The 25,707-nt window shown below is 40.7% G+C and overlaps 2 protein-coding genes across 3 annotated transcripts in view; both read left to right on the forward strand.

The window, feature by feature from the left end:
* Positions 1-9,325, forward strand: part of DNAJC13 (DnaJ heat shock protein family (Hsp40) member C13) — a 110,397-nt gene extending 101,072 nt beyond the window's left edge. Inside the window, exons 54-56 of one of the 2 annotated variants that reach the window (XR_011427033.1) lie at positions 262-405; positions 2,695-7,511; positions 8,464-9,325. Coding sequence is in view for 1 of the 2 variants with exons in the window: in XM_023620933.2 (XP_023476701.2) it covers positions 262-405; positions 2,695-2,794; positions 8,464-8,570 (351 nt within the window). In the remaining variant the exon portion in view is untranslated. The remainder of the gene's footprint in view (positions 1-261; positions 406-2,694; positions 7,512-8,463) is intronic. The other variant, XM_023620933.2, reaches the window with a different exon arrangement.
* A 13,293-nt stretch (positions 9,326-22,618) lies between these two features.
* The window catches only part of ACKR4 (atypical chemokine receptor 4), a 92,918-nt gene continuing 89,829 nt past the window's right edge, over positions 22,619-25,707 (forward strand). The window contains exon 1 of the mRNA XM_023620941.2: positions 22,619-22,852. The gene's annotated coding sequence lies outside the window, so the exon portion shown is untranslated. The remainder of the gene's footprint in view (positions 22,853-25,707) is intronic.

The following is a 25,707-nucleotide window of genomic DNA, read 5'->3' on the forward strand; positions in this document are numbered from 1 at the left end:
AATGTTTCACCCTCCATGCCTTGATTTTTCTATCAGTAATATTGTGCCTACATTGTTAGGTGTTGGATTAAATAAAATAATCAATGTGTAGCATTTAGAAAAGTTGATGGCACAGAATAAAATCTCATTAAAGAATGCCATTTTATTAGACACAAAAAAAATCTGCATTTGGCATTAAAATAAAGTGGGTTAAAAAATTATTTCTTCAGTGGATTGTTACTTTTTTTTCAGCATATATATATGCTTAATATTCTCTTCTAGGCCCTGAAAGCAGATTTGGTCCCATACCTCTTAAAGTTACTTGAAGGCATTGGCCTTGAAAATCTGGACAGCCCAGCAGCGACTAAGGCTCAGATTGTTAAAGCTCTCAAGGCCATGACTCGAAGCCTGCAGCATGGAGAACAGGTGAGCCTGCACAGAGGCGGCTTGGATCTGCCAATTACAGCCATCCTCAAAGCCAAGAGTCCTGGCCATGTACAATCCACACACCTCTGCTCGGGTTCCATTTACAGATGTGCTGCTCTCGGCTATAACTGGAGCAGATCCCGAGACCAAGGATGGACTAGCATAGCTGCCTCATAGCCAGTGAAAGAACACAAACTAGATACTCAAATAGTCACCCATGATAGTGATAGCACGTTGTACATTTCAGGAAGAAAAATGCCAAAATTCTTCAGCATAGAAGAATATTGAGTTTTTAATGCTGGTTAAGGTTAACTTTCAGTTCTAGGAGTTGTTGGATAGTGATAACCACATTCATTAACCATCACATAATGCCATTTTGAAAGATACAGAACATCATTTTAGTTTCATTTCCTTTCTGTATTAGCACTTATACAGTGTTGGTTTCCTTTTTGTTGTGACTTAGATATATATTGTGTTTCCGCCGCATGCATATGCTGACTTCAAGCCATTTCAGTAATTTAATTTCCTCTTTTGTTTTATTCTTAATGTTGCTTCTGAAGAGTTCCTCATTGAGTGTTAATGTATAGCCTTATCTACTAATGCTTTCTCTCTTTTTTTCTAATTGAGGTGAAATTTACCTTAGCATAAAATTAACCATTTTAAAGTGAACAATTAATGGATATTTAGTGCATTAACAATGTTGTATAATCACCACCTTATCCGGTTCCCAAAAGGAAACTCTCTACTCATTAAGCAGTTACTCAACCCTTCCCCGCCCAGCCTCTGGCACCCACCATTCTCTATGAATTCACCTATTCTGGAAATTTCATATAAATGGAATCATACAATATGTAATCTTTTGTGTCTGGCTTCTGTCATTTAGCATGTTTTTGAGGTTCATCCATGTTGTACCATATATCGATACTTCATTCATTTTTAGGGCTGAATAATATTCCATTGTATGTATATGCCGTTTGGATTGTTCCTACCTCCTAATCTCTTTTTATAGTTTTAAATTGACTTAAAGCTTTCCTTTGGTGAATCCACTGTGTGCATATGTTCCAAGTAAAGAAACATTTTTTATGCCAGTGTTCATTTCGTCAGTATCATCGTTTGAACAAAGTGACATGAAAGAAGAGAGACGGCATGTGTTGCTGCAGTCATTAACTGTGTGTTTAATAAGTAAATTGGGGGCTTTGATTATGAGTGTTCTGAATGCCAAGCATAGGCATTCCTGTATATCACGTGCAGGCAGTTGTCTTCCCGTCGACCTGCTTCAGGATTCCAGTTGATGAAATTAGCCCAGTAACCCTGACACCCACCTTCCACTCCCAAGAGGAGGAAGGAGGAGTGATAGTGTCCAAAATAGGGACTCTCCACCACCTTCACAACTGATCACTTCACCATTGCTTCTTTCCAAGGGTCGGGCAGGGAGTCTCTAGGGCTCTCACGGCCCCCGTGTGTCTCTCTGCTTTAGTGCTTACCAGTAAATTATCTGGCACTGTCTGTCTCCCCTACTAGACTGTCAGTACTTCAGAGACAGAGACTGTCTTTCACATCTGTGTGTCCACTGTGCATGCCACATACAAGGTGCACAATAAATATTTGAACATTGATGTGTGAAAGATATCCTCTAAAGTGCAATTTCCTAAACTTTTTTCTGTGTCACTTAGAAGGAAATATGTCTTTCATCTTAGTCCAGTGCACATTTACACACACGTTGTTTATACTTATGTATGTATGTATGTATGTATCACAGAATAATACTTAGCCATTTTAGCTGTCATACTCTGATGCTTTCTATAGTCGCCTGTTTTATTTTCTCAAGCATGTTAATCACAACCTTCTTAATCAAGTTCATAAATTTCTAACGGGTCATAACTCATAATTTGAAAGACTACTGTAAGTTTTAGCTTGAGTTTGCAGCATCTCCTCGTCAAACTCCTTTCTCAGGATACTTCATGAGCCCGCACCACACAGTCAGCCGCTCGTTACTATCACAGGCAAACCTTCCTCCCCGAATTACGTACAAGTCAGTAAACTGCAGGTTCAAATAACAGAGTCCAAGTTTAGAGGGCAGACTGACTTAGGGACTTCTTTGGGTCTGGCTTAATGAGATGTGCCTAGTATAGAATGTTTGATGAATGCTAGGTCTTGTTCCCTCTTTGATCTTTCCTCAGCTGGTCTTCTTCCTTCGGCCTTGGAAGTTTGCCTTTTCTCTTTAGTTCTGTCTTCCAGCCTCCAGTCCTTAATTTGTTTATGTTCAAAGAGTTTGCTTTACTTCCCTAGGTGAATGAAATCCTATCTCGTTCTTCAGTCTGGAGTGCCTTCAAAGATCAGAAACATGATTTGTTTATTTCTGAGTCCCAAACAGCAGGATACCTCACAGGTAAACCACACCTAATTGGTTACCCTAAGACATACAGCAGAAGCCACTGAGACCTTCCTTTTGCCGTGACTAGACTGAAAATAGCATTTAGAGGGTTTTCTTAGGCTACCAGCTACCTGTTTTGAAGGTGCTGTGGGCATGCAGTAGACCTCTGATTTTAGCCCTAAAGAGCGTGTGGATTGCTCTTGTGTTGAATGTGTGCTGACTGAAACATGGACTCCGCTGTTTTGATCCAATTCATTAATGGTGTCATAGGTTATGTTTGGAGCATGGCTGTTTTAAATGTTTATCGTAAATATGTAAAAAGAGTGGAGAAATATCTACTCAGAAATACTGGTATCAGAAACATGATAGCGTCATTCTATTTCTTTCAAAATAACAGCTTGACATTCCAAATATGTATACTCACGTGAAATATTTTTCTTCTAAGTTTCCAGTGATTAGTCTGTAGTTTTACCACATACTTAGGGTTTGTCCTCTCTTGAGAAGGAGATACATGTGTACCATAAAGGAAAGGATGTTTTACTGCTTAGGAATCAAAAGATAATACACTTTTGAAGCTCAGGACAATTGTCCATTTGATATACTAATTGCCTAATAACTTTAGAATACTTGTTTTCATATTGGTTTCTGTTTAAAAAGAAAGTCACAGTATTCTGTTGTTGTGTGCTGAAAATGAAATATTGTCTCTGGTATAAAAATTTCAGTTTGAAATTCACCTTAAGAATATGAGGTGGTTCTTAGCGTCTGCCTGAAATTATAGTATATAAAAAAATGTCAGCCCTGCTTCCTCCTCTAACCAGAGATGATTTAGGTAAATGGAAAGAAAAAAATTACTACACAGTGTTTCTCAGACCAGTGTAATTGTTTTAATAATCCTGACTGCTAGTATAGAAATTTATAAATTGTGAAGACTAAATTTTGAATATTCAAAAATAGGGACTTTGGAGAAAGTTTTGCTTGGTTTTAATTTTAGACTTGGTCGTGACACTACTGGTTTTTTCCCATTGTGAGTACTTTAATATTAATTCACTAAAATTTATAAACAGAGCCCTAATATTTATAAACCTGTGGTGCTTTGGCTGCTGGTCGTGTGTATACATTACGAGCAGAGTGCTGTAGATTTCCCTGCTAACTTTTCCATCCCATGTGCTATGCTATCTGTGGAGAGACATACCTAGAATATGGTCTTAGTCTATTCCATATCTCTCTTAAATTTGGGGTAAAGCTGTAGCTTCTAAGTGTGTTCTTATAGGCACACTAAAAACTTTTCCTATTTAGACCCTTTTTCCAGAAGTTTACATAATACCGCATTACATTCATTATTTCATATATAGGATATTATGATTCGAAAATCTGCCTTATTTTTTTTTAGCAAAGAGTAAACTTATTTAAAATTTGACCCTGAAGAATAGTAAGATGTAGATTATAAGCTTTGCTGCAAAGCCGTCTTTTAACTCTGTGTGTTCTCCATTGTACTTAGCGTTTGTTGACTTGACTTGATGGAATAAAAGACTGCAGGTGGTCCTGACTAACTAGCGGGCTGTGGGCCAGAAGGTCTGGGGTTAGAATACAGGAGAGAGAGGGATTTATCTTTAGAGACCTAGACTTTAGAAATCATTTTGGTCCTTACCCCCATCCAAATCCCCTAATAATTATAGACAAAGTACAGGGAGTAAAAAGGTTCCTGTCTGTGCCTTTCCTTTTACGTGAATCTCTGTGGTGGCTTTTGAATGAGGTATGAGAAGCAGCCGTGATGAGCCGTAGCGGATGGAAGAGGGTTAGGGAACAACAAATTTTCTTCAGATTTCTTCACATCCTAGGGCCCACTCAAGGGACAGAAAGAGACAGCAAGTTCCACACAACCAGTCGAGGGGGAGATGGTATAAATCCCAACCTGGAAAGGCCCTGGTGTTACTGTGGCAATTCTGAAGGCTGTTGCTGAAGCCTGCAGGCACGTCGCTTTGGGACAGTCTGGACTAGCTCTGAGCCATGTTGGCCCTGAAATTGTACAATTCTTAGCACATCCATCTGGGATGTTCTTTTGTTGAGATGTTAGTTGTTCAGGAAGATTTAAGATTTTCCCATCGGCTCTAGTCTATCTTGTTTGAAAGGACTATTTGAAGAGTTAAAGTACTGCCATTTGAATTGATGTGTACTTATTGCGTGGGTTGACAGATGATTTTGTGTGTGTTAGAGCTTTTCCATTGATATATTGTGTGTCATGTGTTTGATAAAAGGGGCAGGCACTTCTAATAATGATAAAAGCCCATTATGTGGAATTCCATGGAATGTATACAGCGTTGTGTTGAATTGGAATTTTAAATTTATCCCACTCTAGCCTCAATCTTGAAAAGATTCAGATTGACCCAGTCCCTCTGTAACTGATTGGCAAATCAAATAAGGTACTGTGAGAACACGCATCACCAGCCTTTTCTTCTAACTGTACCTTTGGGTGAGTTTGGCAAGTCAGTGGATTTTGTTTAGGAGATGGGGAAAGATAAAGGAAAGTTAATTACTGTTTCAAAATAAGACAAGAATGACCGAAAATACATTTATGATTTTCTTCTACCTGACTTCTGAGTAAATGTTATTCAGTCACTTGTTCAGGATTTGGGATAAAAATTAAAATGTCTAGGCAGGATTATTCAGTATTGAGAAGTTAAGGTGAGACTGCCTCAGATGAGACTGGCTCTCTGGCCTGGCATATTGTTTTGTTTTTATGATAAATCCTCATCTAAAAGTGCCTCAGTGGGATTTTATCCATGACGCAGATTATCTGTAGTTGCTCATTGTCCAGGGCCTTGGGTTGCTTAGCCATTTCTTAGATTCTAGAAGAGCTTGGTGCTAGCTCAAGGCCCTATACAAACAATTTCAGCAGTGAAAATTCTCAAATTACACCACCTAGAAAATCAGAGAGAGAAGGAGCAACAGGGAAAAGAAGAGAAGCACGCCAAGGTGAAAGATGCTTCTAGGAGCTGGAAGTGGAAGAGAAGAACTTTATATATATGTATGTATTTAATTAGAGGCATGTGGGATAGTTACTTGGGCTTCCTAAGATCATTAAAGGGAGAGAGGGTGCAGTTCTTGGGCCTCTCCTCAAACCAGGTCACTAGTTCTTTGCAGAGTTTTGTTTTTCTTGTTATACTCACCCAAGACTATACCATGTGAGCAATGTTAGGAAACATTCCCGAAGGTCAATGTCAGTTTATTGTAAGACATTGACTGCTAAGGCAGGGCTTCCTTTTTTTATTTTCCCCACTGAAAATCTCATGTTCATTTTCATCAAAGCCCATGCTCCTTCCACTGTTCCATCATGGCAGCCAATTCTGTTTTGTGGAATTCTTTGTTAACTTTCCATCTTTCCTCATTTCTCTTAAGTGACAGCCTTGCGCGGTATTGCCACATGCCCCATTTCTGGCAGCCCCTTCTCTTTCCTCTCACTTTTCTCTGGAGAACACAACTGCTCTATCCCATCCTAATGAGCAGACTTAACCTTCTGGCCCCTGGAAACCAGATGTATCCTCAAGGAGTGCGAGGGGTGTGAGTGAGACAGCGTCTCAGACTTGGTTTACAGAAATATCCAGAAATTGATTTGTGTTTCCCAAATTTTAGAGGCAAATGGTGGGGCTAGAATTTGGTCTATTCTGGATGATCCTTCTAGGCTTATCATTTCACAATTTAGATTTAGCCTAGAGGTTCCCAAACTTTCTCAGTTCACAATACCTTTAATATCTTAGTGATTTTTTTTCCATCTACCCCAAGGCAAAAAGAAATACCTAATAGTTAAGTTTATTAAGTAGTTATGTCCAAACAACTTGAAAGTAGTTGTTTGTATGGTGTCCAACAGATGTCTCTGTGTTTCTCAAATTTAAAATATCCAGCCATGCCCCTGTGAATTTGCCCCAGGGTGCCTCAGCACACAGTTTGAGAACTGCAGCCTTAGCCTGTTTTCTGTATGTAGCATTCATGATTGGGTCTCATAATCTACTTGTGTGATACGAACCAAGTTGAGCCCACAATTAGAAATGCTCAGGAACTATACCAGTCTGGAGTGGTTAGGGGTTTATTCTTAAGGGTTACGTCTTTGGTGAGACCTGCTTGATAGTTCCCTTGTAATCTTGCTGCTGCCTAAGGTTTCAAAGAGTGAGAGGTTGGTGGGAAGTGATGTAACAGTGCGGTGCTATCACTCTGAACCGCTTTGTCTTTTTTGAGCAGTCTGTGGAGGGCCCGGTGTCCTGATTGGTGGAAGGCAGGGGTTGATAGCTGCAGGCCCACGCTACCTTAAAAAGTGAAAATCTTTTTTCTAAGTTTTATAATTTCAAAGTTCTGAGTGCCTGGGTGGTCTGGGTGGCATGCTACAGCTCACGCAGGCTGAGTTGTCTCTGGCCATGTAATCACAACGCTAGATGCTTTGTCTGCCAAGTAGTATGAACCATTTCCCATCCTCGATACAAATGCTTGTAAGGTGAAAAACAAGGTGAATCTGAATTGTGCCCTTTGTGTCCTACATCAGTCCCTGTTATGCCTTAGCCTTCATCAAACTGCTCTGCTGTTTGCACTTCCTCACAGCTTCCCTTGCTGCTTATATTTCTTTTCTCCCCTCAGGTGTGTCTCCTTCCCTTCTAACTGGCAGCAGCCCCCTTCACCTCAGGAGCGGGCTTTAGATCCGCTCTGCCAGGCAGCTTGCTAACTTCTGTGTAGCTCTCTGAAGCAGGTAGAGAACCATTTTGCTAAATGCATGCCGCTTCCACTGCCTTTCTAGTCTTAACCCTTCGATGTTCCTTAGCTGTTTGCCACGTTCCCTACAATTTCAGCTAAAAATATTGCTCAGTATGCAGTATTATGCTACAGCGTCTCTTGCAAGTACTCTCTACAGTTTGTGCAGTGGTTCTGAGATGTAATTGACTGTCTCTGCAATGTTTGAGATAAACTGGAGGACTCAAGTCATTATATGCTTGAAAGACACAGCTTGATAAATGCTGGCATATATAGTATTTTCGTGCAATAGAGACTGTTAGAAGCAAGGAAGACATATAAAACTAAAATATTGATAGCTTTTCCCGTGGCATTCTTGTTTTGTTCTATGACAGATGTCCAGAGCCTACCTTTTCTTTCTCAGAGACCTTGGTTTAGCAACCCTTATTCATTTGGTGTCACTTGTTACAATAGCATTTCTTTGCACCAAATGAAAATAGGTTAACTTGAGTGTGGATAGAAGTGGTTTTTGTTGAGAGTTTGATCACGTATGACTTTGGATGGGCTGACCAAATAGAGAGTTTATTTCTTCTGTTTGTTCCCTGTTTGTTTTGTTTTTTTTGTTTTTTTTTTTTAATTTGACATAAATAGGTTTCCTTCCATGCCTAGGATTTTTCGAAAAATTGAACTTCCCACATGTGAGAAGGGAAAATTTTTCCATATTTCCACACCAGTGTTACTGTCCAGCATAAGTTTTGAAATAATTTTGACCTTTGTCGTGTATTAAAGGCAAACCATGAAAATAGTGCTGAGTAGCTATTTGTTAAAGTTTAATTGTACGTTTAGATATTCTAATAGATTATCAGTTACTTATGTTGGGGTCCTTGACCAGGTTCTGACATTTTTATAAAGGTCAGTGTTTTCACAGGACTGTTGTCTAGAAGGTATGTACTTTCCTCTCTCTGTTGCAGGACCTGGAGTTGCTGGCTACCTTACCGCAGGGACGTCCTCGTCAGTCATGTCAAACCTGCCGCCTCCCGTAGATCATGAGGCAGGTGACGTTGGCTTTCAGACTTGAAACGTTCATGAGAGACAATAAACGACGAAAGGCCAGTGCCCCGTCCACATTCCTCCAGCTGATACGTTGAAGCAAACTCTTACTGCCTTTCTCCTGGTTTCATGACAGTGTTATTCATTTTTCTATAAATATATTTTTATTTAGGAAAAAAGTCAGTGATTCTAATTGTATCACGTTATAAGAAAGCACTCTGTGGATCAACCTAAATGGGTACACAAGAATTTTTTTTTCTTGATGTATGTAAGCACATATTATTCCTTTATATCTGTTTACAAGACTGTGAATCAAAAAGACAAAACTCTCTTCCTAGTTTTTATAATGTTTTTTTGAATTAGTGTGACTGGTGTTGAACTATAGTCTACAGAAATTGGGCTAAGTCTCTTGTTCCTGGGAAGGGTATTTCCCTCTCCTGCATCGAGTCTCCATGGCTGTCCTCCTCCACCGTCGAACACTATTAGGTTTTGTCCCATACCTTTCACTGGTATCCTCTCCTCAATCATTAACCTTGTGAGAGCTCACAGTACACATTGGTATGTATAGCTGGCTTTACCAAATTGAATGAAAAAGGAGCTTGTGCAAAAAAAAATTGAAGAACGGATGTCAAGATGTTATGTAAGAGATTAGTGTAATTGTGAAATGTTCTATACATTATCAAATATATAAAGCTTTCTATATTGAATGTACATTATACAGATCATTCATATGTGTACATAAAATTTTAAAAATAAAGGGAATTGACTGCTTTGTTAATGAGATTTATTTGTTCCGGTTCAATTTTTCCCTTTGAAGACCTCATATATATTTATTTCTAAGAAAGATGTAGTGGTGGTAGTAGTAGTAAACAGACTTTACCTCATAGTCACAGCTTCTCAGACAGCTAGCTACGTTGCCTTATCTGATCAGTCCTAACTCCGTTCGTTAGTATTTCACTTACGTCTGAATTTCCAGAAACAGATACCATCTCATTTATTTTCCATACCATATTCAGGAATGGGTCAGGCTGTTAATAAATAATGTGTGTGACATTAATTCCAGTATTTTTAAGAGAAGAGAAATTTAAAGAGCAAGAGGATATTTCAGATAACACAGATCTCAGCACATAGGTCTTCTAGTGTGATCATAAACTACAAGAAAAGAGAAACATGTGAAATGTATGCAAACACCTCTTGAATGAGGAAATTCTCACGCCTCCAGGTTGCCTTTGAAAGCAATAACCAAGTTTATTCCACAGATGATGTGTAAGAAGAGATAGGAGTAAGTCTCCATTCTATCATAAATCACTAATTCAAAATTTTCCATCAGATTTATCATCTCTTAAAGATTATGGAGTAATACAAGAAGTATTTTAATATTATAACTAAGGTTTTAATTTCTAGATAATACTTTGTCATAAAAATATGTTCACTAAAGGAGATTATAGCAGCTAACTTGCGAGTAGGTGTTTTAGGAGAACATAAATCAACACAGCAATGTATTTCGTTTAAATACTAAGAGAAGAGGCCAGACCCATGGCCGAGTGCCTCAGTTCGTGTGCTCTGCTTTGGCGGTCCAGGGTTTTGCCGGTTCGGATCCTGGGCGTGGACGTGGCACCACTCATTGAGCCATGCTGGGACGGTGTCCCACGTGCCACAGCTAGGGGGACCCACGACTGGGATATACAACTATGTACTGGGGGGATTTGGGGAGAAAAAGCAGAAAAAAAAAAGATTGGCAACGGTTGTTAGCCCAGGTGCCAGTCTTTAAGAAAAAAATAAACACTAAGAATATGAGTATTATGAACATTTACAATATTTAAAGCCCCATTTAAGTTAATCTATAATCATTGATGTTTGAATACCAATAATAGCTAATATTTATTGAACACATATGTATATCAGGCGTCGTATAAAGTGTAATACGTGCATAACCTCATTTAATCCTCAGAGCAAACCTATTGGCTTGATACTGATGTAATTCCCATCTTCCAGGTGAAGAACATGGGGCTCAGAAAGGCAAAGCAACTTATGGGAAGTCACACAACTAGTAAGTAACAAAATGAGAACTCAAAACTACTTTTACTTGAAACCGAAGTCTGTCTACTGAGCCACTATTCTAAGACAGTAGAGATCTCAAGCAGGTATATGTGACTAGGAAAACAGGGCTTCTTTTAAACATTTCTCATTGTAAGCTAAAAAACGGATACAGAGAATCTCACTGAATGAATTAGTTTAATGAGTCATCATAAGGTAAATCACCCTTGCAGCTACCACCTAGGTCAAGAACTCTGCCGGCCTCTTCAGATGGCCCTCCATGTGCCCCCATCTAAATCACAGCCCCGCCTTCCCTCCAGAAGGGACCTCTTTTCTGACACTTGCTTGTGTTCCTTCGTAGTTTATTACCCAAGTGTACATCCCTAGACACTAGAGTTTGGTCTTGCTCTTTTTCTTTTTTAAATATGTCTTCGAGTCTTTTTTAATCTTCTGCCTCCTCCTCTGTTCGTTTCTTTTCCTTATAACTTGTCTGTTGAAGGCCCGGGACCATTTAACTTGTTGATTTCCTGTAGTCTGGAAGTTGCTGATCACACATTCCTGTTGTAATCCAACTTGTTCCTCTGTCCTCTGGCTCTGGAGGCATCATCAGGCTCAGGTTCCATCCCTTTGGCAAGACTAGAGGGGTGCCGGGTTCTTCTGTCCGGAGGCACATCACGTCCGTTGTCATGTGATATTAACAGCAAGGAGCCTGACTGTCTAGGTCCATTTGTACATTGGGAGTTAGAAAATGCTGCTATTCTGACGCTCCTTCTCTTATTAACTGAAATACTTCTATAAAGAAACACTTCCTTTTATCTGCTATTTGCTACCCAGTGGCATGTTTCATATGGAAAAGGCAGGATGAAGCCTTAGTTTATTCCCTTATCAGCGTTCAAGATAATGAATTTGTTCCCTGTCATCCTCTGAAGGTGACCAACTTGCTATATTTTTTACTAGCACCATTAACTGCAGTGGTTTTTAGTGTCATAGATTTAAACATATTGCATGTGTTCCAATTCTTTACAATTATCTTTATTGAAGTTGAAAATGTCCCATCTTTGGCCAATGGAAGCTTCTTCAGTCTGGTTCCTGAGTCCTTTTTATGTTTATTTAAAATTTTTTTATTTTTGTTAATTTTTTAAAAATTTTTTAATGTAAAATACACATAAAATTTACTGATTTAACCATTTTTAAGGGTCCGGTTCAGTGTTACTGAATACATTCATAATGTTGTGCAACCATCACCACCATCCATCTCCAGAACTCTTTTCATCTTATAAAGTTGAAACTCTCTACCCAGTTACCAATAATTCCCCAACCCCCTTCCCCTGGCAACCACCATTCTACTTTGTCTCTTTTGATTTTGACTACTCTAAGTATCTTATATGGGTAGAATCACGCAGTATTTATCTTTTTATGACTGGCTTATTTCACTTAGCATAATGTCTTCAAGTTTCATCCATGTAGCATGTTAGAATTTCCTTCCTTTTTAAGGCTGAATAATATTCTATTGCATGTGTACCACATTTTCTTTATACATTTGTTTATCGATAGACGTTTAGGTTGTTTCCATGTTTTAGCTGCTGTGAATAGTGCTGCTATGAATAACAGTCCGACTCAGAAATGGGAAAGGACTTGAATAGACATTTCTCCAAAGAAGGTATACGAATGGCTAATAAGCACATGAAAAGGTGCTCAGTCACTAATCGTTAGGGAAGTGCAAATCAAAGCTACAGTGAGATACCACCTCACACCCATTAGGATGGCTACTATAAAAAACCAAAATGAATGTTGCTGAGGATGTGGAGAAATTGGAACCCTGGTGAACTGTTGGTGGGAATACAGAACAGTATAGCTGCTGTGGAAAACAGTATGGTGGTGCCTCAAAAAAATTAAAAACAGGATTACCAAATGATCCAGCAGTTCCACTTCTGGGTGTATACCCAAAAGAATTGAAAGGGTCTTGAAGAGAGAATTGAAAATTGAGTCTTAATCTTTCGAGGTGGAGGCTTTATTTGAGATTTGTGCATGGGGCAGTTTGCCTTAGTCCTGAGATATAAAAGTGAGACAGCATGAGCAGAGTAACAGGAAAGTAAATATCAGACATTTGGAGGGGTGGAGTTGTAAGGTATGGTTGGCATGCAGGACTACAGAGAGAGAAGCCAGCCCAAGACCCAGGGAGGGGCCAGCTGGACAGTGTCCTGAGTGCCAGGTGGAGGCATCGGCGACCAGGCCTAATTATGATTCAGGAATGAGATCTGTGTTTTAAGACAGCAGTGGGGTGGGATCGATTTTGTGTGTTCGTTGCAGGGAGGGTGGTCAGAGGTGGCAAAAGTCAAAGACATTGGTAACACACAGCCCATCTAAGGAGCAGTGCAGGGGACGAACGCTGGAAACCGGCAAAGAGACCACTCTTGGGCCTCGTCTGTAAGTCAGAGAATTATCACTAGATAGTGAGCTCAAGAAGCCTTTTGAGTCTGGAAATTCTGTGATCCCTTTCCTGATGCTCAAATTGTCCGTTGTTTGATGAAATGTCTCTAAATACCTAAGCTTTATTAGAATTTTGGGAAGAACAATTTGAAAAATATTGGTGATAAACTTGGTCTGTTTCTTGCAACCTACTGACAAGGAATTTCATCGCCTGCTGGAATTTTTAGGCACATGTGGTCTGCTATATAATATAAGCACTTCTCTTTTAGTGGCCAGAGGACATGTGAGCAAGGAAGGCAAAGACTCCTTTGAGCTTGTTTCCTTATCTATAAAATAAGGTTGATAATTCTTAACCCATCCTTCACAGGGCTATTGTGGGGACTAAATCTGGCTGTGAAATGACTCTGGGAACCGTGAGGTGTAACAGTAGTGGTAATAATGGTGAGCTGTGGAAGTCAGCAATTACCAATAGCAGTTTGTCTCATTATCTTTATCCTTGGGATCAGGAATAGGGTAAAACAAATTCCAAGGACATTTAGATCTACATAAAATGATTTGTTATTTATTAATTTTTAAAAATAGTCATATTGCTATGTCATCCCTAACTAACAAGTGATTATCTTGGCTCCAGAATCAGAGATGCCGTAATCTTTGATCAGCAAGACCATCTCTTGCCTACACACCAAAACATCTTTTCCCTTGAGCAGCTTTCCAGCAGGCGAGCTCCAGGAGGCAAGACTCAGCTTAAGTGAGCTTCCACATCGGGAAAGATGCCTGGCCACTGAGCTGAATGAAGAGTTCCGTCCCAAAACTAAGCACAGACCGTTTACACAGTCAAACAAGTCTCACTATAAAATGAAATGTAGAATTTCGAGTTTGAAGTTAGTTGATAGAAAAAGCCAGAGAATACAGAATTCTTCAGGAAGCTGATTTCTAGCGGGGCTGACTGGACAATGGTGAGCTTCTACTCCTGCGTGAAGAGACCAGGGCTAAAACCTTGGCCGGCAAAGGTCCGGCAGGCAGATGCGTGGAGGGCAGGGGGGCCTTGCCGGTCAAAGGGCAGCCTCTGCTTGGCCCCTCTAGGGCCTCCCGAGGGAAGCGTGGGTGCGGTGCACCAAATGCTCCCCTGCTCAAGAGTAGGAAGTCCAGATTTCCAGGTGAAATCAGATTTTAGGGATTTGAATGGGCAACCCATTGAAAGTTTTTTAAACCAAGGGGGCCATACAAAAAGTATGTGTGGACTAGATTTGACCCAAAGGTTGCTAATTTGCTGCCTCAGGAAAAAAATACATCTGAAGTTCACTTTCCTTAAAATAAGATCGGAATCAGTGGTGACTAGGAATTGGATGTGGGTGTGCTCCCTGTCTAATGAGTTTAATCGTTTGGGGTGTGAAACGACTGAACTCCTCATGCAGCGTGTGGTAGGTTCCCCCTCAGGTGCACCACTCATGCTGCTGTTATGAGGGCGGGAGGAGGACGGGACTTCAGAGAAGCTCATCGTTGTGGACAGGATGTTTGTGCCAGCCACCTGCCCTCCCTCCCCACGCTGTGTTGAAACCCTAACCCCAGGGTGTTTGGAGGTGGGGCCTTTGGCAGGTAAGGTGACATGGTCATGGGGGTGTGGCCCTCATGATGGGATTAGTGCCCTTTTAAGAAGAGATACTAGGGGGGCTGGCCCCGTGGCCGAGTGGTTAAGTTCTCGCGCTCCGCTGCAGGCGGCCCAGTGTTTCATTGGTTCACATCCTGGGTGCGGACATGGCACCGCTCATCAAACCATGCTGAGGCAGTGTCCCACATGCCACAACTAGACCCACAACGAAGAATATACAACTATGTACTGGGGGGCTTTGGGGAGAAAAAGGATAAAATAAAATCTTTAAAAAAAAAAAAAAAGAAGAGATACTAGGGAGCTTGCTCTGTCCTTGTGTGTGCACAAAAAGGAAATCGTGCGAGCACACAGCGAGATGGCGGCTGCCTACAAGCCAAGAAGAGAGGCCTCAGGATGAAACTCACCTGCCAGAATTTCCGTCTCAGACTTCCCAGCCTCCCAGACTGTGAGAAATAAACCTCTGCTGTTTAAGCCCCGCAGTCTGTGGTGGTTCGTTATGGCAGCCTGAGCAGACTAACACACTAGTGCTGCTGGAGGACTGGGAGGAGAGAGAGGAGAGTTTGCACACACATTACTAGGATGAGGGGCCGATCAGAACCAGAGCCAGCTGAGCATTGATTGGACTTGCTGTAAATTCAGCTTAAGCACCTTTGGAAACAACTGACAGCCTGTCTTGAAGCTGAGGAGGCCCCCAAGGCTGGTCTACAGCACACATCAAAACTGGGAATGGGCACTTGGTTAGAACTAGGTAACTGGCTGGCTCCTGGGACAAAGTGTGTGTTTCTGGTTTTGTTGGTTTTTTTTAAGTATGTGTTAAATTTTCAGTGTCCATCTTATATCAGAGCCCCTTCTGGATGCCCAGGGACCCAGGTGTTGATTCTAAATAGTCAATCTTCATTCACGTCAACTCCAAGTGGATGTGCAGACTTTGAGTTGAATTCCATGTCCCACTTGTGGTCTTGTGTCACCCAGTCTATTTTTTTTTTTTTAAGGATTGGCACCTGGGCTAACAACTGTTGCCAATCTTTTTTTTTTTTTCTGCTTTATTTCCCAACCCCCACCCCCATACATAGTTGTATATCTTAGTTGCAGGTCCTTCTAGTTGTGGGATGTGGTACGCCACCTCAACGTGGCCTGACGAGTGGTGCCATGTCCGTGCCCAGGAGCACGTGAACTTAACCACTCGGCCACGGAGCTGGCCCCTATTTTTTTTTTTTTTTAAAGATTTTATTTTTTTCCTTTTTCTCCCCAAAGCCCCCCAGTACATAGTTGTATATTCTTCGTTGTGGGTCCTTCTAGTTGTGGCATGTGGGACGCTGCCTCAGCGTGGTTTGATGAGCGCTGCCATGTCTGCACCCAGGATGCGAACAAACGAAATACTGGGCCGCCTGCAGCGGAGCGCGGGAACTTAACCACTCGGCCATGGGGTCGGCCCCCACCCAGTCTATTTAAATGAGAGCAAGAGAGAGACAGCAAGTTGTCCTGGAGCCAGCATGGGCTCTGGAGTTGGGGCCATCCAGGCTGCATTTCTGGCCCTCTTGTCTTTAAATGGAGGTCATTAATGCCTCCCTCATAGTGGGGTTCTGTAGATCAGAGATAAAGGATGTAAACACCTAATATGGTGCCAGCCTCCTGGATAGTGAGGTGGTGTCTGGGGAGAAAACACTGGCTTGGCAGGCAGAATCTGCCCTACTAAGGTTTCTGACGTTGAGTATCAGTTCCTTCTATAAAATGCCTGGGTTGGTCTGGTCAGGAATTATTTTGCTGTTCAGAATCTATGAAAGATAATATAAACCCTCTACACAAAAATGTACAAAAACACATAGTTAAAAAATATTGGAGGGGCCGGCCCCGTAACCTGGTGGTCAAGTTCACACACTTCACTTCAGTGGCCCTGGGTTTCACCGGTTTGGATCCTGTGTGCACATATGGCACCACTCATTAGGTCATGCTGACGTGGCGTCCCACATGCCACAACTAGAAGGACCCACAACTAAAAATATACAACCATGTACTGGGGGAATTTGGGGAGAAAAAGCAGAAAAAAAGAAGATTGGCAACAGTTGTTAGCTCAGGTGCCAATCTTTTAAAATACATATATGTATTAGAGAACTCAGTCCCACTCTAACCCCAGTTAAAAACCCCACAGCTAGATCACTTCTAAGAACTATGATATTGTTTGCCACAAATAATTGGGCTTATCATGAAACAGACTCTCTCTATCCTCCACTGTAGTGGAAGCATCCAGGAATCTCTCCTATTCGTCAATGCTTTCCTATCGCTAGTTTTACTACTACATATGTTGTTTAATATGTTATTTAACATTTAGAGCAAAGAAGTTCACATCTGGATTACTGACCATCCACTAACTTCCAAATTCAGGGAGTAAAAGGTGGGGGCTGGGTTACTGTGGGCTCCAGGGACCCTTGAATACAGGAAGTAGGGTGGCCAATTTAAAAAGTTTGTTTCCCCATCAAGCTTACAAAAGAAGATGTGTACATTTCCATCATTTTTACAAAGCCACAATTTAGGGAAATAGCTTTGTAAGAGGAGAAAAGCCCCAGAAGTGTTAATGGAAGGTCTCAGTTATATATACAAATAAGAATTAATATTTGTACTTATATATTTTTTTACATTGAAAAAGTATATGGTTTATATAACAAGGTTTTGTGGTTACTGTGAGCAAAGAGTTTTCAGTTATTCTCCAAGGGCAGTATATATAAAATCTAAGGTCTTCAAGAAGGAACGTTTGCCTCATTCCCAGGCCTCTGCCAAGTGTGACCATGTCTGTGAGCAAGAGAAAAGTAACCCCATGCCTTCATCCTCTTTATTTCAGGAAAAGGTTATGAAGATGTGGCTTGAGTCAGTGAAGGAATGAGTCATTTATTTGCAAAAAGAAAGGTCATATGGAAGTAATTCTACAAATATTTAGTGTGCATGCATAAATTCAGTAATGTTGCTTCAACTAGAACTTAAGTTTAAACCTTAGTCTCATACTTTTAATATTTTACATGACTCAAAACAGCCCTTTGCATACCTCTATCCAGTTTCCCAGCATTCCAAGACAGGAAATGGAACATATTTCCTGGCTTTAAATGAAAGAGTTGGCCAGAGACTATCTTGTTAGCCCTAAATTAATGATCAAGATGAGTTCATTATGCACCTCTTGAGTTTAGAGCAGAAAAGTTTGTCATCTGCAGGGCTGGAGGGTACCACACCCTTCATGTGAGTGGGACTTTCCTAAAGCAGCTTAGCCTGATGGAAAACCTTTGAAGTCAGACTTTAGATTGCAGGTTAACAGGTGTATATATATCCAGGCAGGAGAGTAAAGGCATGAAAGAGGCCAAAACTGGAAGCAAGAAAGGCAATTTGGAGAAAACAGACAAGGAAGGAGAAAACATTGGAAAAGAAAGCTGTCATTAATACCCTCAGAGATGAGCGTTGCATCCACAAAACAAGGGGATGCCACTTAAAAATAAATTTTTCAGAGAATTAAAATCAGATTTTATAAATTAAAAAAAAATAGCAGAAATGAAAAAGAAGGGAAGACACTGAGAGAGAAAGTTGAGGAAAGATCCTTAAGAAGCAGAGTAAAAAGATAGAGATGGAAAACGAGAGACAAAAGTTCCAACAAACAAGAGGCCCAGTCCAAGGCCCATTGTCCAGAAATCCTAGTTCTGGAAAGGAGATGTTATGGACTGAATGTTTGTGACCCCCAAATTCATATACTGAAATCCTAACCTCCAAGGCAGTGGTATTAGGAGGAGGGGTCTTTGGAAGTGATTAGGTCATGAGGGTGGAGCCCTCATGAGTGGGATTACTGCCCTTAAAACAGGGACCCTAGAGAATTCTCTCAAGCTCTTTCTGCCAGTGAGAAAGCAGCATTTGGAAATCAGAAACAGAGCCTCAACAGACGCTGAATCTGCTGGTGCCTTGATCTTGGAATTGCAGCTTCCAGAACTGTGAACAATAAACGTTTGTTTTTAAGCCACTCGGTTTATAGTATTTTGTTATAGCAGCCCGAGCTGACTAAAGTGGGCAGAAGACAAAATAAAAAGTTCAAAAACTTCCCCAGAAAGGAGGAGTATGCCGCTGAGTCCCCAGCCCAATGGATGAAATTAAACCCTTACAAATGCATGTAGTTGTGAAATTTTACAATATGGAAACAGGAAGTTCCTATAAGCTTGCAGAGTGTGGCAGGAGAAAGGGAGAACATTTTGATGAATAAATGACAAGCAATAGGATATACCGGCGTATATGAGGGAGCCATTGGTTTAAAACTAATTTGGCCCAACCTTGTTTTTCCAGAAAGGTCTGGCCTGGCCTGTTGAGCATGCATTGTACATCTGCTTTAAGCATTTACAATGTTCCAAAGACAAGAAATGATGCCCTTTGGGGCCTGCCCAGTGGCGCAGCGGTTAAGTTCACACATTTCACTTTGGCGGCCCAGGGTTCGCCGGTTTGGATCTCGGGTGCGGACATGGCACCACTTGGCAAGCCACGCTGTGGCAGGCATCCCACATATAAAGTAGAGGAACATGGGCACGGATGTTAGGTCAGGGCCAATCTTCTTCAGCAAAAAGAGGAGGATTGGCAGCAGATGTTAGCTCAGGGCTGATCTTCCTCAAAAAAAAAAAAAAATGATGCCTTTAAAGATAGGGATGTAGCTTCCCCCATATTGGCATTTCTTTCAGGATAAGCATCTCTTCCTAGAAACTCAGGATTAATTACTGACCTGCTGGGCTCACCTTGTGACCACCGACCTGCTGACCACCAACCTGCTAAGCTGAGCTTATCACCACTGTCCTGCTGTGCCAGCAAAGCAATCTCATGACACTTGTATGTCATATGTGATGTATGCTCTTTGTTCCAAGGTGGTATATAAACACTCTGTGTACCCCACTTCTTTGGTATATAGTCCTCAGACCTGGCTCATAGAATAAACTCACTCCAATTTTGATTTATAATTGATTATGGATTATGTGTGTCAACAATTTCTTAGAAAGAAACAACAATCAGAATGGCACTGGATTTCTCAATAACACTGCAAGTTAGAAGATAAGGGGGCAATGGCATCAAAAGTCTAAGAATGATTTCCCAGCCCAGGATTCTAGATCCAGCCAAACTACTAACTAAGTGAGGGGACAAAATTAAGAGACTTTCAAACAGACAACTTCTCAGATTTACCTCCCACGAATATTTTGTAAGAAGCTCCTGGAGGATGTTCCCCGCCAAAGCAGGGTAACCAAGAAAGGAAAGTGGGATTCTCCAAACAGTAATGAAAAGAGATCCTAAGTTAAGATAGCAGCTTACAGCTGATTTAGAGCTAAGCCAGACCAGATCAGAGGCTCTGGGAACAAATTCTTCAAGAAGAGGAAATTTATAGACAACCTATGTGTTTGAACAGACTGAGAAGGAGACTGACGTACGTGAGGGAAGAGTTTAGAAGAGTTGGACAGCAAAATAATCATTGTATATATGACGTGGGAAGGTCAGGTTCTCACTGGTACTTACATAATTATAATGCCAATATGACTATATTGGGAGAAGGAAAAAACAGGAAGCATATGTGTGAGTGTATGTAAGTTTGGTGTGGGGAGAAAAACAAAGACAACTGAATCTTCTAAATTAAGAAATCAGTAAATAATGGCTAAAACAAAAACCCAAGGAGTAACAATATAGCAGATTACATGTGAATAGTAGGATTTATCAAGGTCAGATTTCCCAAGTGTCATCATCGCATAATGAATAAGTGACATGATGTCTGCAGCTGTCTCTCAAATAGCAGAGAAGGAAAGAGACAGAAAGCGAAGGTGACTCTAGAGAAGGGTATACAAGTGTTCATTGTACTCTATTCCTGTAACTTTTCTGAAGATTTGAAACTTTTTCAAAATAAAAACTGGGGCATGAGTAGCAGTATTCAGTCGTGTGTTACTTCACGACGGGGCTCTGTTCTGAGAAGTGCATCAGGCAAGTTTGTTGTGTGGACATCCTAGAGTGCACTTACACAAACCTAGACGGTATAGCCCACTACACACCTAGGCGATATGGTCCTAGTCTTATGGGACCCCTGTCATATATGCAGTCTGTCATTGACCGAAACGTTGTTAGGTGGCGCATGACTGAAATTGCATTATTTAGAAGTAGATAGTCATGCTTGTCAATTAGCTTAAAAGTTTTTAAGTGGTTGCCTATGGGAATAGGAAATTAGCATGTTGGAAGGGGTGGGACAGGAACCGCTGATGTTCTGTAGAACTAGCTTTGAATGCTTTGACCTAGCTTTTGAAAGATTTGACTGTTGAACTCTGACACGTACACCTTAGATAAAAATACAAACTAAATTTTAAAAAGTCAGTATATATTAAGGGGAAATTAAAAATTAGTAAAACCAAAACTTTAAAAGAGCAGCTTTTGTACATGCAAACAATGTATGAGAAATATAATGGAAAAAATATTATCCACAACCACAAAAAGAAACATAAAATATTTAGGAATAACCTTAACGTGAAATGTGTACGATTTATTTGAAGACTGGCACTCTACTTAGGGAAATAAAGGAATTCTTGAATGGAGAGACACTTCTTATTCCTGGGTGGGATGATTTGACATTGTGGAGGTGTCATTTGTCCCTAAAGTAAACTCAATACAATCTCAATCAAAATCCCAACAAAATGATTTTATGGCTCCTTTGTGAGAATACTATAAAAACATGGGAAAGAAAATGGATAAGGAATTGCTCAACTAGATTTTAAAGTATAATAAAAAGTTAAAGAAAATTAAAACAGTGTGGTATAGGCACTATAATGAAAGGTCAACAGAACCAAACAGTCTAAAAAAACAGTTCAACTATATGACACATAGCATGTGATAAAGATGGCCTTTGCATTAAGTATGTATGTCTATTTGGGTGAGAGGAGAAATGGCTTCATCAAGCAACTGGCAAGCTATTATAGAGATCCTACCCTATATTGGCCTATAATAGGCCCCTACCTCATTTTCTTACATGCGCATATATCCGAGCTACATCAAAGGTTTAAAGTGAAAAACGAAACTGTAAAATCCATTAACTAAAACTGAGTGAACTTCCAGATCTCGCCAGTTGACACACCAGAGCCCTGAGCATCATCCTTGACTTTAGCGTCTCTCTCACCATACCACTTTTAATTAACACTGTGTGTTGTTGCTTCTACATCTTAAATATCTCTACAATCTGTTTCCAGTCTATCTCCACCATTGCATGGGCCTCCAACATGGCTTCCTTGGATCAATACAGCAGGAGCCTAACTGGTGTCCCTACTTACAACTAGTCTGATCCCATCCATTCTTCATGGAGTAATATTTCTAAAACCCAGACATGATCTTTCCAATCCTGTGTTTAATGCCCTTTCATGACTCCTCACTGCTCTAGGACCAAGTCCAGTGCCTCGTCTGGGATTGTGAGGCCTTTCATGATCTGGCCCCTTCTTTCTCTGGCATCATCTTTCCTGCTGTCACTGTATCATTCCAAAAATAGTGAATTTCTCAGTTTCTAGAACTTGCCAACCGTTTTCCCCCAGATCCTCACACACCATTCTACCCAAACATTTTTCTCTCCTCCTTGTACGTCTCGTTCTTCAGGTCTGGGAGCCCTCCAGGACTCCAGTATCGTGAACTCCTCTAATGAAAGCACTTGGGATGCCCTTGTCCCCACAGGAAGGAAGTTTGGTGAGTGCAGGGATCGTATCTGCCTTGTCCATCCTTAGATCCTCAGAATTTAGCACTATACCTAGAATATAATAGGCACTCACTAAGTATCTGGTGAATGAGTTAAACTGTGCTTGTATAAATCAGTGCTTCATGACTGAAAAAAAAATAGCCCCAGTTCACATGGTACAAAATGGATGGTGACAACTAACAGCAGCCTTTGCCAGTTGACATTAATAAAGCCATGGGCTGTGTTCTGAATCAGCGCCACGTGGGCTAGTTTCCAAAGTTACAAATTTCTGCTCCAGGCCAGTCTCCTCTGACTTCTGGGTGTTTTCAACAATGCCAGCCTCTCAGAATCTGACCCACTGAGGTTTGGGGCTAGGACTGGAGTTCCCAAATCAGGGGAAATCCCACCAATTATCTCTTATTTTGCTTCCTGCTTCTAGGTTCTTCAGTTGATGTTGCTTCAGACTCATCTTGCACAGCTTCCACAGTGCATATGGGATCTTAAAAGAGAAACTTTGAAAATATTTTCCTTTGTTTTCTATGTAAGTACTGGTTTATTTTCTCAAGGTTGTATGGTTGACGAACATCCGGCCTATCTAGTACAGATGGGTGGGGTTCTTAGGTTAAGTGAGTTGTCCTCTGGATAAAATACCTCCTGAGGGCAAGGACAACTGGGGCCTGTTCTCAAGTGCATGTCCTTTGTGGGCACTCAGTGAGGACGGGGTGGGTCGCCCAGGAGTGTGGGTGTCGTCCATCTCGGCTCTAGAATTACTCTGGTGTTCTTTCAGTTCATGTTGGTCAGTGTTGAGCTGCTTCTGCTAGATAGAAATAAGAAATCCTGGGGCTGGTCCTGTGGCCGAGTGGTTAAGTTCACGCGCTCCGCTGCAAGCGGCCCAGTGTTTCGTGGGTTCGAATCCTGGGCGCGGACATGGCACTGCTCATCAAAGCACGCTGAGGCAGCGTCCCACATGCCACAACTAGAAGGACCCACAACGAAGAATATACAACTATGTACTGGGGGGCTTTGGGGAGAAAAAGGAAAAAATAAAATCTTTAAAAAAAAAAAAGAAATAAATCCTTTTGATTTAATACACTTTAAAGAATCATGAGGCAGCAAAGCTAACACTGAATAAGAAGGAAAAGTTTTAAGTCCCTCAGCATTTGTGCTCCACTTCTAGCAAAGTGTTAAAGCTTCTGCGAGTTTCTGTTTCTGCCCCTCTTTTCTTCTGGAGGATTTTTGTCTCCAACCTTTGCCAGCAAAAGAAAGGTTAAAAGTAGAACAAAAAAAATCATTAATTTAGTGTGTGAGGATCACAACATATTATGGGGTGTGCATGTCAAATTATTTACTCCTTTGGGATTTAGTCCAGCTGTCTTGAAAGGTTGGAAGGAGACTTTTTTTAAATTAATTAATTTATTTTTATTTCAGTAACATTGGTTTATAACATTATATAAATTTCAGGTGTACATCATTATATTTTGAACTCTGTGTAGATTACATCATGTTCACCACCCTAGGACTAGTTACAATCCATCACCACACACATGTGCCTACTCACCCCTTTTGCCCTCCTCCCTCCCTCCTTCCCCTCTGGTAACCACCAATCCAATCTCTGTCTCCACGTGTTTGTTGTTGTTTTTATCTTCTATTTATGAGTGAGATCATATGGTATTTGACTTTCTTCCTCTGACTTTTTTTGCTTAGCATAATACCCTCAAGATCCATCCATATTGTCAAAAATGGCAAGATTTCACCCTGTTTTATGGCTGAGGAGTATTCCATTGTGGATATATACCACATCTTCTTTATCCATTTGTCCCTTAATGGGCATCTAGATTGTTTCCAGGTCTTGGCTGTTGTGAATAGTGCCACAATGAACTAGGCGTGCATGTATCTTTACACATTTGTATTTTCATGTTCTTTGGATAAATACCCAGCAGTGGAATAGCTGGATCATATGGTAGTTCTATTCTTAATTTTTTGAGGAATCTCCATACTGTTTTCCATAGTGACCACACCAGTTTGCACTCCCATCAGCAGTGTATGAGAGTTCCCTTCTGTCCACATCCTCTCCAACACTTGTTATTTCTTGTCTTGTTAATTATAGCCATTCTGACAGGAGTGAGGTGATATCTCATTGTAGTTTTGATGTGCATTTCCCTAATAATTAGTGATGGAGAACATCTTTTAATGTGCCTGTTGGCCATCTGTATATTTTCTTTGGGGAAATGCCTGTTCATATCTTTTGGCCATTTTTTAATTGGTTTGTTAGTTTTGTTGTTGTTGTTGTTGTTGTTGTTGTTGTTGTTTTATTAATGTTATGATAGATTACAACCTTGTGAGATTTCAGTTGTACATTTTTGTTAGTCATGTTGTGGGTACACCACTTCCCCCTCCGTACCCTCCCCCCACCCCCCCTTTTCCCTGGTAACCACCGATCAGATCTCCTTCTCAATATACTAATTTCCACCTATGAGTGGAGTCATATAGAGTTCGTCTTTCTCTGACTGACTTATTTCGCTTAACATAATACCCTCGAGGTCCATCCACGTTGTTGCGAATGGGCCAATTTCGTCTTTTTTTATGGCTGAGTAGTATTCCATTGTGTATATATACCACATCTTCTTTATCCAATCATCAGTTTCTGGGCATGTAGGCTGGTTCCACGTCTTGGCTATTGTAAATAATGCTGCGATGAACATAGGGGTGCAAGGGACTCTTGGGATTTCTCATTTCAGGTTCTTACGATAGATACCCAGTAATGGGATGGCTGGGTCATAGGGTATTTCTATTTTTAACTTTTTGAGAAATCTCCATACTGTTTTCCATAGTGGCTGTACCAGTTTGCATTCCCACCAACAGTGTATGAGGGTTCCTCTTTCTCCACAACCTCTCCAACATTTGTCGTTCTTGGTTTTGGATGTTTTTGCCAATCTAACGGGGGTAAGGTGATATCTTAGTGTAGTTTTGATTTGCATTTCCCTGATGATTAGCGATGATGAACATCTTTTCATGTGTCTATTGGCCATATTCATATCTTCTTTTGAGAAATGTCTGTTCATGTCCTCTGCCCATTTTTTGATCGGGTTGTTTGTTTTTTTGTTGTTAAGCAGTGTGAGTTCTTTGTATATTATGGAGATTAACCCTTTGTCGGATAAGTGGCTTGTAAATATTTTTTCCCAATTAGTGAGCTGTTTTTTTGTTTCAATCCTGTTTTCCCTTGCCTTGAAGAAGCTCTTTAGTCTGATGAAGTCCCATTTGTTTATTCTTTCTATTGTTTCCCTCAACTGAGGAGTTACAGTGTCTGAAAAGATTCTTTTGAAACTGATGTCAAAGAGTGTACTGCCTATATTCTCTTCCAAAAGACTTATTGTCTCAGGCCTAATCTTTAGGTCT

Source organism: Equus caballus, chromosome 16, assembly GCF_041296265.1.
Source record: "Equus caballus isolate H_3958 breed thoroughbred chromosome 16, TB-T2T, whole genome shotgun sequence".
Classification (NCBI taxonomy): Eukaryota; Metazoa; Chordata; class Mammalia; order Perissodactyla; family Equidae; genus Equus; species Equus caballus.